Source organism: Camarhynchus parvulus, chromosome 6 (genome assembly GCF_901933205.1).
Source record: "Camarhynchus parvulus chromosome 6, STF_HiC, whole genome shotgun sequence".
Lineage (NCBI taxonomy): Eukaryota > Metazoa > Chordata > Aves > Passeriformes > Thraupidae > Camarhynchus > Camarhynchus parvulus.
This window is the reverse complement of record NC_044576.1, coordinates 19,265,477-19,280,707: the sequence shown is the minus strand read 5'-3', so window position 1 is coordinate 19,280,707 and position 15,231 is coordinate 19,265,477. Positions and strand designations below refer to the sequence as shown.

The 15,231-nt window shown below is 36.3% G+C and overlaps 1 protein-coding gene across 2 annotated transcripts in view; it reads right to left on the bottom strand.

Annotated features, from left to right (window-relative positions):
- Positions 1 to 92: 92 nt before the first annotated feature.
- Positions 93 to 15,231, bottom strand: part of TBC1D12 (TBC1 domain family member 12) — a 40,520-nt gene continuing 25,381 nt past the window's right edge. For both annotated transcript variants that reach the window (XM_030950925.1, XM_030950926.1), the window contains 11 exons: positions 12,846 to 12,961; positions 11,062 to 11,144; positions 9,335 to 9,452; positions 8,892 to 8,998; positions 8,186 to 8,266; positions 6,555 to 6,649; positions 5,788 to 5,859; positions 3,797 to 3,925; positions 3,370 to 3,479; positions 1,987 to 2,245; positions 93 to 1,758 (listed from right to left, as the gene is read on the bottom strand). In XM_030950925.1, coding sequence (XP_030806785.1) covers positions 1,690 to 1,758; positions 1,987 to 2,245; positions 3,370 to 3,479; positions 3,797 to 3,925; positions 5,788 to 5,859; positions 6,555 to 6,649; positions 8,186 to 8,266; positions 8,892 to 8,998; positions 9,335 to 9,452; positions 11,062 to 11,144; positions 12,846 to 12,961 — 1,239 coding nt within the window. In that variant the 3' untranslated portion in view covers positions 93 to 1,689. The remainder of the gene's footprint in view (positions 1,759 to 1,986; positions 2,246 to 3,369; positions 3,480 to 3,796; positions 3,926 to 5,787; positions 5,860 to 6,554; positions 6,650 to 8,185; positions 8,267 to 8,891; positions 8,999 to 9,334; positions 9,453 to 11,061; positions 11,145 to 12,845; positions 12,962 to 15,231) is intronic.

Below are 15,231 nucleotides of genomic sequence, written 5' to 3'. Positions count from 1 at the left end.
GAGGCCGGAGGCGCCCCCGGCCCAGCGCCGCCCACAGGAGCGGCCTGGGCGGCGGCAGCGCCGCGGCAACGGGAAAGAAGCACGGGCCGAAGCTAATGTAAGTTTTATTTACACAGGATTGGTACTAGTGGTCTTAAAGGAAGGCTTGAGCCTTCTATTTACAGTTATATACAGATTTATAGTTGAAAAGTAAGAAAACTGTACAAGATAACACAAAAATATAAGACAAATTGGATCCAATTAAAGTAGTGAATACATAAGTTAAGAAAAATCGGACATTTACATTTCAAATTGTAATGTTATGAGTAGCATATATGTAGATTTTAAACCAGATAGCAACGCAAATTACACCACACTAAATCTTTACCCCGATTATGCAGACTCTGCTTTTAAAACACCAGACAACTGGAAGCCTCCTGCACTTAAAAATACATAATGGTAATTTTTACTTGATTTCCAGAGGGACCAGTTACAAAAACCCACATATAAGGAATTTATTTACATTAAATATTAGCAAAAAATGGATCAAGAGAGTGCAAGTGTTCCTCACCTGCAGTGCTATCCATTTTAAATTTCTGTCCCCTACAACCACAGGTTGTTGTACAGCATCTTCAAGAACAGGAAATGTTTGAAAATATATGCTGTGACACATACAGCATGACCTTATGTCTCACAGTTAAAAGATGTTAGAGAATTATCACTTAACAGATGCTTTTTGGATTTCAGTATTGCACACTAATAAAAAGACAGTTTCAAAAACAATTCTGTGTCTGCATTATTTCCAAGTGTTAAAAGTGGCTGCTTCTTTGAGAACACAAAAGCCTTTAGATAGCCTTGTCATTTTCTAGTGTTCACCATTACATACAAGTAATTTTTAGTTGGAAATGGCTCGACAATATAAAACTTCTGGTGGCAAAACCCTTTCACAGAATACCCACTCCATTTACTCCACAATCAATACACCAAAACAAATGCTTAAACACCACTTGCTTTGAAAGCTGTACAGTGAAAATAGCAGCCCTATTCTTATCACTGTTTAAAATTCAGCTTATTTTTGCTCTAGGTTTGGGCACAATATGTCTACAGTTCCTGAGTTAATTACATTTGCCCAGACTGAAGAATGAAGCTGCAACTTAAAAAAAACCCAAACAAGTAAATAAGACAATACCCCTTCCCAAATCTTAACCACCTTGCACATAAACATACCAAACTGTTTTATTTGGTCCTCAATACTTGCAAATTGTTAATTTTGGAGGTAATGTTTGTACCAAAGCATTTGGTTTGGATAGCAGTTTTGGGGCCTTAAGATTTAGCATTTCCCTCATCCCCTCCAAAAAGTGCCTTTGTGGTATTTTTAAAAACAGTTATGCCTCAAAAATTTGCTTAAAGTACCAACAGAAGTTATTACAAATGTTTATTGCATTGCGCTGATTCTTTTAAAGTATTAAATATGAACTCCCCGCTTCTCAGTTTCATAGGTTTTAGTATGCTGTGTGAAATCAGATCTGCCCATGGCAAAAACTAATACTGGCAAAAGGGTGAAGATTTCATCAGTTCGTTACTCCACTGAGAGCTGTGTCTTTTTTCCATCTCGTTTTCACATTTTCTATAGTGCTTTTCCCACAGAGAAGTGACGTGAAGACTTCTTTGTCATCCAGTGGTTTTCCACATTTCCAATGGACGCCAACATTAGCTTTTTGGTGCTGGGCTATGGTTCTTGTCCCCTTCTTTGTTGTCCTTCATCAGTGAGGCAAACACCTGGAAAAGAAAATCATTTAATGAACATGAAGGCTGCCAGTGTTATGATAATATCAATATTAACTGCCACAATATTAGCATGGAGATTAATTTCTAGAATGAGACACTAGGAAGGAAGTGCCCACTGCTCAGGAGTCAGACAAGCAGCTTAAATAATCATGAAGAGAGGTGCCCCATATATTCATGTGCTGACATGTCAGATTTGATATCTATCTGCAAGAAACTCACCTGTGCCCATTTTTTGTTACTATTCTGCATCTGAATAGCTGCAATACAACTAAAAAGCTTTTCTGATGTAATATCTTCTGGAAGTTTTGTTAGAAACTGTGCTATATGAATAAAGTCCATCTGTAGGAGAATATCTTCATATAACCGAAGGATTCCTAATCCTGTCCTAAACAAAAATTCTTCTCCATCTCTACAGAAAACATCCCAGACACGACAGGCCAGATCAAGTGGTAATGACTTGCTGTAGAGTGTAAAAATCCTACAAATGAGTCAAAAACAAACAAAAAGGAAGAGTTATAACTTATTTCAGAGAAATGAAAAGACATCATCTTTAAATCTCAGTTAAATTAGTTCAAAGCAAGCAGATGACAAGTTATTTTATACACTTTTTCCCCCCCCTATTTCAGTGATCCACAAGTGTCCAGTTCTTAAAGTCAGAACTTGTACTCTGAAACCCATCTCTTTTGATGCCACAGGAAATCCTCCATTTCAATGCCATCTTTTTTAGAAAGCTCTGGCTAGGAAAGTGACAAATCTCTTCATTGTCAAACAGTGTAATACACACGTAAGAACTTGAGCAACAAAGATTACAACTGTGTGACTTAACCTTTCCCATTTAAGCCATACAGTTTAACAGCTCTGTTCATCATTTGTTTCCTAAACTAAATCTAAAGCCACAACTAATCTCAATAGAGGGCTGCATCCCACCAATGGGATACTAATGATAAATCAATAGCTACATTTCTGTGATACATTTTCGAATTTTTCATTTTAAAATCTGATAGTAATTCTAGATGAAGCTCATCCTTATGCACACAAATAAATATTCTGGTTTTGACAGCACTATCACACTTCAAGGGTGCCTGGATTACTACCTTCCATTACAGACACACACAGAGCTTGCTACTCTCTGCTTTAGAACATTCCTTACTTCAAATTGTTCACTGCATTTTCAAGCTTATCCCTTTTCAAACCAGGTCTTAAATTTCATCCTCCCTCTGCTTTAAAGTCTCTATTCCTACATTTATGTTTCCTTCAGTAGCTGACTATGCTAATTTCACCAAGTCACTAGAATCACAGTACACCATACTGCTATGGTGTAGTAGCCTCCTCTCCCCTACTTATGTCACATAACTGCAGCAACAAGAAAGTGAACACACAGAACTCCTCATTTTTTGTCTCATTTTGTAACTGAATACATCTCTTTTAACAAAGCTTGAAGCCTGCCAGAGGAACTGCAGTTACACAAAACAGTTCATCATGATTTCACAAGACCTACTGAATGCCTTTTTTATGCTTTATTCCAGTGTTGAAAGACCTATAGCAAAGTAGAAAGTGTTCCAACAGTTCTAAGGTTAGGTTTTCTATGTTCTATGAACTCACCAGTCTATCAAATATATGTCTGGAGTAAGACTGTATGATTTGAAATGAAGAAACAATTTAGGAAGGTTTTCTTCAAAAAATACTTCAAAGGCTGCAAAGTATTTCAGCATCTGTAGGGATAGTAAAGCACATGATAAGCAGTCATCAAAAGAATGTTTGGTTGTAAACCAACACAAACCCCACCAAGAACTGATGTCAACACAGCACAATGTGACTCCTTAGGATAAGTAAAATGATTAAATGTTTCTAGAGGAGAAATCAAAATATGAGAATGAGTTCTATGGATTAGTACCTGGTATTCTCAGTTTTATAATCACAGGTTAAAGTTCTCCATTATTCAATAGGACAACAAGAAGTCATCAATAAAACAACTAAGCTTCAAGTCAAAAGAACGTTAAGGTCCAAAACCAGAAAACTCTGTGCATACCATGCTGTGATCCACACGGAAAAAGGCCAGCTGGCATGGCTTGTTTAGAAGGTTAGCAAAGGCAATGAAAGCATCTGCCTCTTCCAGATTGAGAATGAGCACAGCAGCAATGAAGGACATCCCTTGTACCTTCAAGTGGGAAAAGCATCGGGCAAATAAAGGTGAGTAGGTTCAGTAGATCTTACATCTTTGGAAATGGAAATATTTACAGTTTGCAATTTATCAAGTACCATTGCGTAACACTTCCAGATGAATAGAAACAACGTGGATAAATTATTTTTATGCATGCAATCAATTTGATTCCTGCAGTTCAGGCACTCTGGGAGGTCTCATGATCACAAGTCCTCAGGACTTGAAATACAAGAAAGTTAAAACCACACAGAGTGAATGCAGAGCTCATGAGAAACAAAACCTGGCCTCAAGTTCATTGTTAAACTATGGGAAAAGCAGTCATGGAGAAAAACTTCACATATGGGACAGTTTAGACCCAGACAGATACATTGGAACTGAGACAAAATTCTGTTTCAGAACAGTCAATACATGCCTTTCCACTTGCCAAACCATAATTTTTCACATATATAAAATTACTTCTAGGTGGTTAGGTGCAGTGCAAGTTTACATTTTTCCACCATTACTCTCCCAAAAACACTTTAGCCTGCAATAAAAGTAAAGAGCGTGATTCTTGTAGTTAAGTGATGATCTGAATACCCATTATGCTAACAATAATTTTACCAATTTCAATTGCAATCATCTTTATTCCACTGTCTCTAAACATTCATGCTGCCTGATCTCATTAAAAAAAAAACCCATGCAGTCAGCATTTTAACCAACTAGGGAAAAGAGTTGATATGCACCAGAAACAGACAATCAGCTTCCCATTTCTTGGGGATAAATAGGTGTGGAAATAAGATTTCATTACATTTACTGCCATATTAACATTTAAAAAATGTGATAAGAAATATCAAGACTAGCTATACTTCTAATGGAAAAGAGAAGACTTATCCACGAAAAATTACTTATTTGCCTTTTGAAACTCCACCCTGGGAACAAGCAGTCTCAGAACCTGCAGAGTTTGTAATCCCACTTGAAAAATATGGGAGAGTCTCCAAAAATGAGGTCACAGATGACAGAATTCAGGCCTAAAAACATTTGAACATGAAAAACCGACTAGTTATTTATGCAGAGTCCCAAGCATATCTGATTTAGAGAGGAAGACACACCCTGTGCCAAATAATGCTTTGTTACATGGATGAGACTTAAAACTTTTCAAGTGTTTTTGAGCCTGAAGCATTAGAGCTTGTGAAAGATGTTCCTAGATACCCCCAGGAACAAAGTAAAACAAAACCCTTTTCTTCATTACTGTTCATTATTTAAATGCTTCTGTAAGCCAACACCATTCAGAGAGATGGTAGGTTTAATTAGTTTGTTCAGGGGTTTTTGACATTTTTTTTAATGGGTTTTTTCTTTGCTTGTCTTTAAACACAGTAATGTTTGCTGAAAACAGTCTAATCTTCACTGAACTCAGAGGGAGTGATTATTCTGTGTCAGCAAGACACTAAGAAGGAATTTCTGGATTTTAGGACGTGCGGTAGTGAAGCAGGGAGTATCACTGTGGAAATGGCAACAGGGGAAGAAAAAGACAGAACAAGTGAGATGCTAACTGGAAGTCCACTAGCACCTTATGGGTTTTTTTCCTGTGGATACTCTGTCAGAACTATAATGTCTTATGAACACACCCATTTAAAATTTTCCATGCAATCCAGATACTGAACACTGACATTCAGTATATTTTCAGCTATTTAATTGTCTCTAAGGACTACCATAATTGTGACTGCTATGAAATAACTGCCAAAGTTTAATTATTAAAGCATAATAAATTAGTATTATGCTTGTAGCATAATGTTTAGAACATCTATTTATTCAATATACTTTAATACATGACATCTTAAGCTTATTTGTCACGTTAGAAACATTTTACAGCAAATACTTACATATCCCACATCTGGTCTGTAACATGCATATGCTCCCAAAACACTATGAAGGAGATCATGATAAGGACCACCCTAATAAGAGGAGAGAGTAGAAGGAGAAAATAAATAATTATTTTTAAAAAATACAGGAAAGGAGCAAGCTGATATTTTAAGATGCAAATGAGCCAGTGAATTGTTGCTTTATTCATATCCAGAGTAATACCATCTTTTGCTCCAAGCATTACCACAAATGCTTTTGAGATGTTAAAAGAAAAGTAACAATAATCCCGTGAAATAATTCAGCAGAAACCAGTACATAACAGAAAATGAGGATATCTGGTACAGATCCAAGGTTGGACTTTCCTTTTCAGAAACAGTGGATAGTTTAATTCTTCGTAGTGCAAGTTACTGTATAATGATATTGCATCTTATTTTATATACATGTATGCACATATTATAGCTATATAAAAATCATAAAGCCTGAAAAGGTGTACCAGAATGCATCAAGATTTCTGTAGCAGTGAGAATACTCTCATTTCTGCCTGTATTTTCATAATTAATAGAAATCAATTAATTAATAGGAATCTCATTAACAGGAATCTCATACAGTTTCAAGGAGGAAAAAAACCTCATAGTCCGTCACTAAGTGTCTCTATTTTATTCTCATTTAAGAATATTTAAGAAGTCCAAACAACTTCTAAAAACTCTTCCATATTTGGCCAGTTATGTTTCTTGTTTAACTATTCAGAATTTTAAAACTGTCATAACGAAAGTTAAAGGCATCTCACCTTCTGGAAAATATACAGGGATGGAAATGTGCGTGATATATCCAACTTAATTAGCTCCAGACTGGCCTCACGATCAGCAACAGATGCACCTGCATCTGCAAGCAAAACCAACACTTATTAAAGATAAATTCTACAAACTTCAGAACAAAACTCCTGTAGGCACATAAAGACAAGGAAGGCAGCATTCATCCAAAAACTTCCAGAAGAAATTCTGCTAGCCCTTGAATTATCTCTGTCCAATCGTCTCCACAGCAGCATGATAAAAACACTAGTGAAAATGTGGGAAAAAATACAGGTAAAAGACTTGGGGGAAAAGCTCTTTCAGAGGGCTTAAATCAGACAAGATTTCCAACTGGAAAGCAAAGATGACAATTTGATGAACAGGGTAAACAGAACCTGCTCTGCTGAAGCTTGGAAAGCAGCATTCCATTCCCGTCTTCCTAAAACTATCATAGTTGGTCTTCCAGACTTTGCTACCAAAGATTAGTAATAACCACTGTCAGCTTGCTTGCTTTTCAGAGATGAAAATTCTATCACTCTTCAGTTTTCCCTTTTTACACCATTTCCCAGGACATCTTGCACAATTAAAACAGCTCCTTCTCCCTTCATTCCCATCTAGAACTATTACCTCTCCAAAAAATAGATTACCTAAGCTTTCCCCCAAAGACAGTCCACACCCCCCACAACAAAAGAACAAGCAAACCACCACTCCACAGACCAAGGGGCATTGCAAACATGTTTTCCAAGGATAAGCATATTTACAGTCATATACACACCAAATTTTTTATAAATTGTTTGTCTCAAGACAACCTTCAGATGAGTCACAGGACTATCCCTAAGGAAGACCCAAATAATTTACAGTCAAAGTACAGGCAATTAGGCAGGAATGGCTGAGGCAAGCACAAACAACTAGAGTAATGGAAAAGACACTATCACAGGGCAGCATTTTAAAAATTATCAGTCAACAGCACAAGGAGTTAACCTTTATAACAAGGAGACATCCAACATTAAAAACATCACTGATACTATTTTTAACAGAAAGAACATCCACAGGAGACAGCAATATGCCAGTGAAAAAACTGCATTCGACAAAAGAGTGCTAACATCCCCACTTAATAGATCTGGAAGGAAAGGCCATCTGGGCAGGCAAGGAAATACAAGTGGGATCTGAAATGTGTCATGTTTGGTATTTTTCACCTCTCAGTTTCAGAACCAAAAAATAGAGGATATTCTTTTTTCTTTCTCAAAATCATGGAAGTGATACTAACTGAGGAGAACCCATCTACGAAGAGCTAAGCAAGAGCATGTATTGTAATTGAGTTTTCTATTTTTTCTTTTTGTATTTCATCTAATATTTTCATGAGAGCCTGAGTCTTGATACTTCAAAGGAAACATTAATTTGAAAGTAGTACATGCAATATTTTAATCTGTCTTTTATTGATACAGTAAGTACTGCCAAGCCCTTTGCTCACTGACCTGTTATAAGACAGCAAATCTTTAACATTTAAGTAGGGAATGACTTTGAGAACTTTTAACAAGTATTCTTAATGCTGAAATTGCAGAGGAACTTGAGAGACTTTGTGGGTTTATAAAAGTGAATAGGAGGTTGTTGAGCACTCAGGAGATCTCACCTTCTATGTCATTCTCAGTACTTGTCTCACTGAAGCTTTTCCATCGTTCCTTAGCTCTTGACAAGAAGATTTCATAAAGTTCTGCAAGAAAGCAAAACAAAACCAATAACCAAAAAGGAAGTAGTAAGAAAAGCACCCATCCAAGACAAAAGCATGCTAAGCATTCTTGGCTCTGGTTATTTGATTTCATCACTGGGGGCAGGAGAAGAGTCTATTAGATGGTTACCACTATGCACAGTTTTTATAGTGTGTACTGTATTGTACTTCCTGCTGTGAACATGCAAATTATGACAGGGAGATCATGCCTTACGTAATTCAGATTTGTATTTTTGTGAATAAAATACTTACAATTCATCAATCATTAGTTATAAAATAAAGCAATTCCCCTTTTCACCCTGTTAAGAAATCAAAGCTACAAATTCTCAGTTTTAAACATAAAAATTGTTTTCTGGGGGGAAGCACTACCTTAATTCTTAAAATACTAAATGTTTTTGCAAGCAGGTTTTGAACCTTGTTTCCATAATTTATGAGGCTACAATGTCTAATTGTAAAACACAATTGTTCCTAGCCTTGTAAAATAAATTTCTTCAGAAAGAAATATACCCTGATTTATAGATATAGATTTTTTTTTTAACAAAAGTTTACATTTTTCTTTGAAAATAATCAATTCAATTTGGCATTAACATGTGATCTGTTAGGAACATACCAGGAGTGATGTTTAATTCATTTCCCACAGCTAGACTCCAAACCTTCCCACGTACACTTGGGGGCAATCCCTGCCACCACAGCTCTCGAACTCTTCGGGTAGCACGCCTAATATATGGAAACAGGGAGAAGAAAAAAAAAAGGCACATATTGCACATCTTGTTTTCTAAAATCACTGGGCAATTTACAAGCAAAATAACATACGGTTTACCAAATCAATATTCAAAGATCTCTGTTGATGCTAAAGCCCCATTAAAAACCCCCAAACATTCAGCTCCCAGAAAGCACATTTCATGTTGCTCTGTAATGACCTCACACTATATCATGGCAACAAAAACTGACTTCTTGACAACACAGAAAAGGAAAATAAGGTATGTGGGTCCTCAGTTTCCAGAGGAGAAACAAGCCACGCTTGCCTCATTTATACAGCAGAACTTTACTTACATGCCTTCCCAGTTAGGTAGTATTTCATTGACCCAAATCACCATAGCACTAGCGATATTCTCTTCTTGCTTGAAACGCTCTCTCATTATTTTTTTCCTTTTATGTGCTTCTTTAATTTCTGTTAGGCATAACATGTTAATAATTCTGTATTAGTGTATACAAATTACTAGGTAAATTATTCAGCTACTACCCAAGTATTTAGATGTCTAAAAGATCGAGGGTAAATTACTGTTGCATGTACTATTTCTGTTGATTTCTCAGGTGTAGGTGTATTTCTCTGGACATTTTTTAATTTAAGCTAAGTTGTTCAAGTACAGTGATTTAGACAAGCAAAAATCAGGCTAGAAAACTCAGATAATTCTCTTCTGCAGTACACAGGATAACTAATAAGCAAGCACATCATCAGCGCTCTTTTTCCACTCATGATTTTCATACCATATTTTATCTGAGCCTTAATCACTCATTAGACTAATCAGCAATATTTATGGATAATTTTATTATTTAAAAGTGCAATTCCACATCCATTTAAAAACTATTCAAATTTTAAAGAAGCTTCCACCTAAAAAGGTTCTGTATTTTCTTTTCTGGAAACAGGACCTAAAGACCTAAGACAAAGTCACAATGCTGAACAAGAGAACAATGTCCTGCCTTCTGTTAGAAAAAGATCATTTGCAGATTCATCTTATCAAAAAGGCTAAAAGAAGGACAGACCAATGCTCTCCTGACATCACTTAGAACCACTGTGAAATTGCAAGACATTTTCTATTTAAGCATGCACTGGTCACATCAAGAGAGTAAACATGCCCTCCCTGGTAAACAGAGATGGTTGACCAGTTTCATCAAGGTTTTACTGAAGCTTAGAGTGTGTAGCAACAGTTAATAAACCAGGGCACACACATGAAAACACCACACATGGTTCAACCTCCCAAGATGCTGTTATTAAAGAACACAGACCACAGATCACAACTTACAAGAAACACATCACAAGAGCAGAGTGAAATGCATTGTCAAATGCTGTGGATTTCTTATTGCATCTTTCAAAGTAAGCTGCCATGGATCCATAAACGATCAAGCAGTTCAGAAGCTTGTATCTCTGACAATAGCCCAAGTAAAACATGCAGCACAGATTCTTAAAATAGCTTATTCCCTGAATACTAGGCACAAGACTACAAAAGTCCTTTCAACAACTATTCATAGATTGACACAGTACCAGATGCTACAGATCTGTTCTTTAAATTAATCATGCCTAGTGGGAATAAGAAGGTTCACACAGGTACAACTGATTGAAAAATAACCCCAAAGTTTTCATCTCTCTTCACATTGAAATTGATGTGAAATTCCTAGGAAATCAGATCTTAAAGCAGTGAGCTTTATTATACTTTGGTTCGTAGTGGCAACTGCAGCAACATAGCTTGCAAAAAGAGTCCAAGTATCCAGAAAGTTTATAGGTGACCACACTACACAAGTATCTTTAAAAAATTAAGTTTTTCCTTAAAAAGTAAATGAAAGGTTAAGTTGCATTCTGAACTTAGCTACATTCATTATAGCAGAATAACAATTTGATAACTGAGTTCTGTTTTAAACTGCATGCCCCTATGCACCAGAGAATAACCCAGACATTGGAACAAGAAGTTCTTTAATGTACCCACTTGCCTACAAGCCAGGATTTGCTTTATTTTTGCAGCAGAGTGGAGAGGAATTACAGTGATTGCTGGCAGTTGACATACCTCGTTTTTTTGCTTCTGCCACCATCTCGTCGTACTCCTGTCGATGACGTAAAGCCTCCTCCACTGATTTGGCAGGAAGATTTCTGAAAACAAGTTGTTCCTGAATTCAATACACACAAATGACATTCTGGACCACTTCACAACAGGATCAAATTCGGTTTCTCTCAAAGGTGAGCTTTGGGGCTGCCATACTGCCAGTGTTCCAGTAACAGCTGTAGAGAACTACTACATGTTTGCTGCTCCTGTTTTTTAGTTCTCCTAGAGCTTTCCCCAAAGTGAGCTTATTAAATTTGTTGAACACCTGGAATGATGCTCAAGTGAGTGACAAAAGGAAAATGCTGATATACCATACAGTTATTTATTCCAATCCATTTCTGGCCATGTGTATTTCAATCATATGTTCATATGAAATCTATGAAGAAGTATTTTCAATAAAAGGTAAACGTTTTTATTCGTTGTAGTTAACCCCTTAAAATTCTCAGAAAAGAAGGTAAATTTGCCAAAGGAAGAAAGGGTAGATCACCACTGATGTTAGAGCTAAAGCTAAGGAAGCTTGGTCTAAAAGTTCACCAGATAAAAATGTGCTTGTTTTTTGGCTGCATAATGATCCCCTAATTGCTAAACACACTTCCTCTTGACCAAGGAGACTCACATCAAAGCAAATTAGAACACAGGGTTTGGTCTCAGCCTCTTACCTAATGTCTAGTCTACTTTGGTCCAAAATACATAGAAAACAGTTTTGTCATTTAAATATTTAAAAAGTTTTCTGTCTCCTCTCTCATATAAGCAGACTAAACCACTTATTAATATTTTCAATGAAAGTGAGAGTAGAATGTATTTTCAAAGATTAGACTGTGGCAACACACTACATGCTTAGGATGGTACTCCAAGTTGAAACAAGTGTCATTTGTAAAAGCATATTTATCCTGGCTTGTGAATTGTAATACGATGAAAGTAAAGAAAAACATCAGCAATCCAGTTGTTGTGTATCTTATCCTCTACTATACAGTAAAAGAAATAATGCACTTATGAAAACAAATACTCATAGTAATCCATAATTCCATTCAGAATATTTCTGTCTTAGCAAGGAATGAGTTTATACACACCCAGAGAGAATATCCAAAGAAACACTAATATAGTCTATTTTCCATTTCCTAATTGGAAGTGATTAGAGCAAACATTTAACAGTGCCATCACAAGCTTTTCCATGGTGCAACTTGAAAACATTGCTCCATTTGTTTTCTTTATGTTCTTAGTCAGCAGGTCCTTTCTCTTTCCTTCAAATTGCTGAAGACTGTAGATCTGAAAATACTGACCAATTTATTATCCATTTTTCATTACCATTCTTATTTTTGCTTTATGTGGGTTTTGTTACATCTTCAACTGCTGTTTCCCTGCCTTCAGCTGCACTTTTACCTGCCTAAAATGTTTTTAAGTTTCCAAAATAAGGGAAGGGAGGATAAGGGAGAAGGAAGTGCACACTGAGAAAGCAGGGAAGAAATAAATCAAGAAAATTCCTGAAGATTTGAGGATGCCCAAAGCATGGTCACAGACAGCTGTGAGACACAGTAGATTACAGACTGGTGGCTCCATTACAGTGAGAAAGAATTCCTCATACAGACTGTGATACGCTTAAAGGCTCTTCTAGGAAGTTTGTTAGGCTATTATGTGGGACAGAATAATCCAAGATTATATGATTCTTTCACATAAGACTTGTGAATTTTAGCTCATCAGAAAAGTATCTAAAATTCAGTCCTTCAGTTGCACAGCACACTCATACTTACGCTGGTCGATCCTCCAGAATCAAAGCAGTAGTTGAAAGTGGTTCAAACTCAATATTTTTACGTCTGGCTGATGGGGGTGGAGGTTTATACATTCTTCCTGTCCGTGCTTCATATTCCTAAACAACATTATTGATAAAAATTACATTTCAACTTTCAGCATTGCTCCAAATTAGTAAGCATGATATTACTAAATGCATAAATAATTTCATATTAAATATTTTTACATTACTTAAGACAGCAAGTGGCAAACACTACAAGTTGAAAATGCTGATAGCAACAGTGCAGCTTTCCAGGACTGCTCAGTAAAGATGAATGAGAAAGCAGTTGCTTGTATCAACTTAATCTTTGATCTATTCTAGTTCAATATTTCAACTGAGCATCCCAGGACCAGGTTGTAAAGAAATCTGCATAATCTACCCAGCCTAGCTAGTGCACAAGTGTATTTAAGTAATATGTGAAGTTGACCATAAAAAAACCCACCACTAATCAAGAACATGTGTCTCTTTCCATTTCTTCCTCTTGATTCCAGCCCCCCTTAAGATCCAGTACACCTCACATTCCTGAGGCCTTGAACAACACCATCACACCCACATAAACCAGAACCACCTACACTACACTCAGTGATAATACAGCAGTATTTATCATTACAAGCCTGTTCCATATAATTTCCTTCCGCTGAGGTTAAAACATGCAATCTACTTAGAAAGAAATATTTAACTGCCTCCAATACACACTAGATTCTGAGGAAGAAAGAATTCTAATCCTTTGACCACAACAGCAACTCAACAAAACAAAAATATGACACAATCCTTAGAAAAAAGCTAAACAGAGCCAGATGAAAACGTCAAATCTCACATCCCCTTCTTTTTCTCCTCTGTGAATAAAAATTTACTGCCAAGTTAATGGAATAATATGCATCAACACCAGTCAGCACATTGAAACAAGTATCTTGAACAACTGGACACAGGATTGGTAGAGTTTTGTTGTAATTTACATAAGCAAAATCAAAAAAATCAATGCTCACCATTTGAATGAATACACATACTCTCAAGCCTAAAATTATTTCATTCCGCTTAAAAATAGAAACAACATCAGTACTCCTGTCACGTTGTGTACCTCGGGACACTCAGTACATTTGTAAATTAGAAATGTATCCTGTGATAACACACAGAGATCAGCATCCAGGCTGTAGCACAATAGCAATGCCATCCCTCAGATTCTTGGTAGAAGTTCTGATTTACTTCCATATTCTCCTTTGTAACATGAGTCACCAAATCAAGTTCATTTACTGGTCAGAGGTGAGGAAGCTCAAACATTAGCAACCTTTTCAACATCTCTACATATCTAACTTGTATGCAAAAAAAAGTTGGGGTGGGGGAAGCTAAAAAAAGATTAAAAAAAGCACTGCAAGATGTCTATCAGAAATGAAGCCACTCAAGCCATTTTTTAACACAAGCAATATATGTGAACAAGGCTAGTGCTTCCAGCTATCACCTGTGCTAAGAACTGAAACACTATTTCCAAGGCAAGAGAGGAAGAAAAAACCAAAAATTAACAATTCTTCAACAAAAGGCAGAACTCATCATCCAACTGTGTTTCTGAAAGTACACATCATGAACAGTTAGATTTTTTAAAAAGAGATCACATGGGCAGAGAAGGAAAACTATAAGTGTTACCAGAAAGAGTCAATAGAGAGACCAAAATAGCCTCAGGCTCAAACTGTCATGGCTGCACACTCCTCAAACTGAAATATATTCCAAAGTATCAGAACCTTCCAAGGCAAGATGCTTTTTCCTCAAGAAGCCTGTGCTCTAGGAAACTAATTTGAAGATTAGATCCCACAACCATCAAATGTGTATAGAACTTCTGCAAATAAAGTATCCATTTTTTTATGGAATACTTTATATGACTACATGTAAAGAATCCAATATCCTTCACTGTGCTGTTGATGCAGAATCTAAAAAGCTTGAACTGACATAAAACTTCCCTTTGAAAGATGTGAGCTAATTTTCTCCCACAACAAAGTAAAAATACAATTTAAAGTCAAATGTCTTGTCAAATGTTTAACATGCAGGGCATGAGCCAGCAGATAGAACAGTTGACAGCTAAGATTTAAGACTATGTAAAACCTGTATATGTAAAACAATTATTTTGGAAGTGTCACATGTATGGTTTCACAAGAAGGTTGTTTTAAAAAAATCTTTATTGCAACACATCAGTCATTTATTGAAAATTCCAGAACACTTCCTAAACAAATTTCAGCTTTAATAAAAAGTTATCTTCTTACTAAGTCTGGAACAGCATCCTGTTATCTACTGCCAATAATTAACTCAGTAAGAAGCTAAAATCATGCTTTTCCTGAAAAGCACTGTGACAATATACTTAA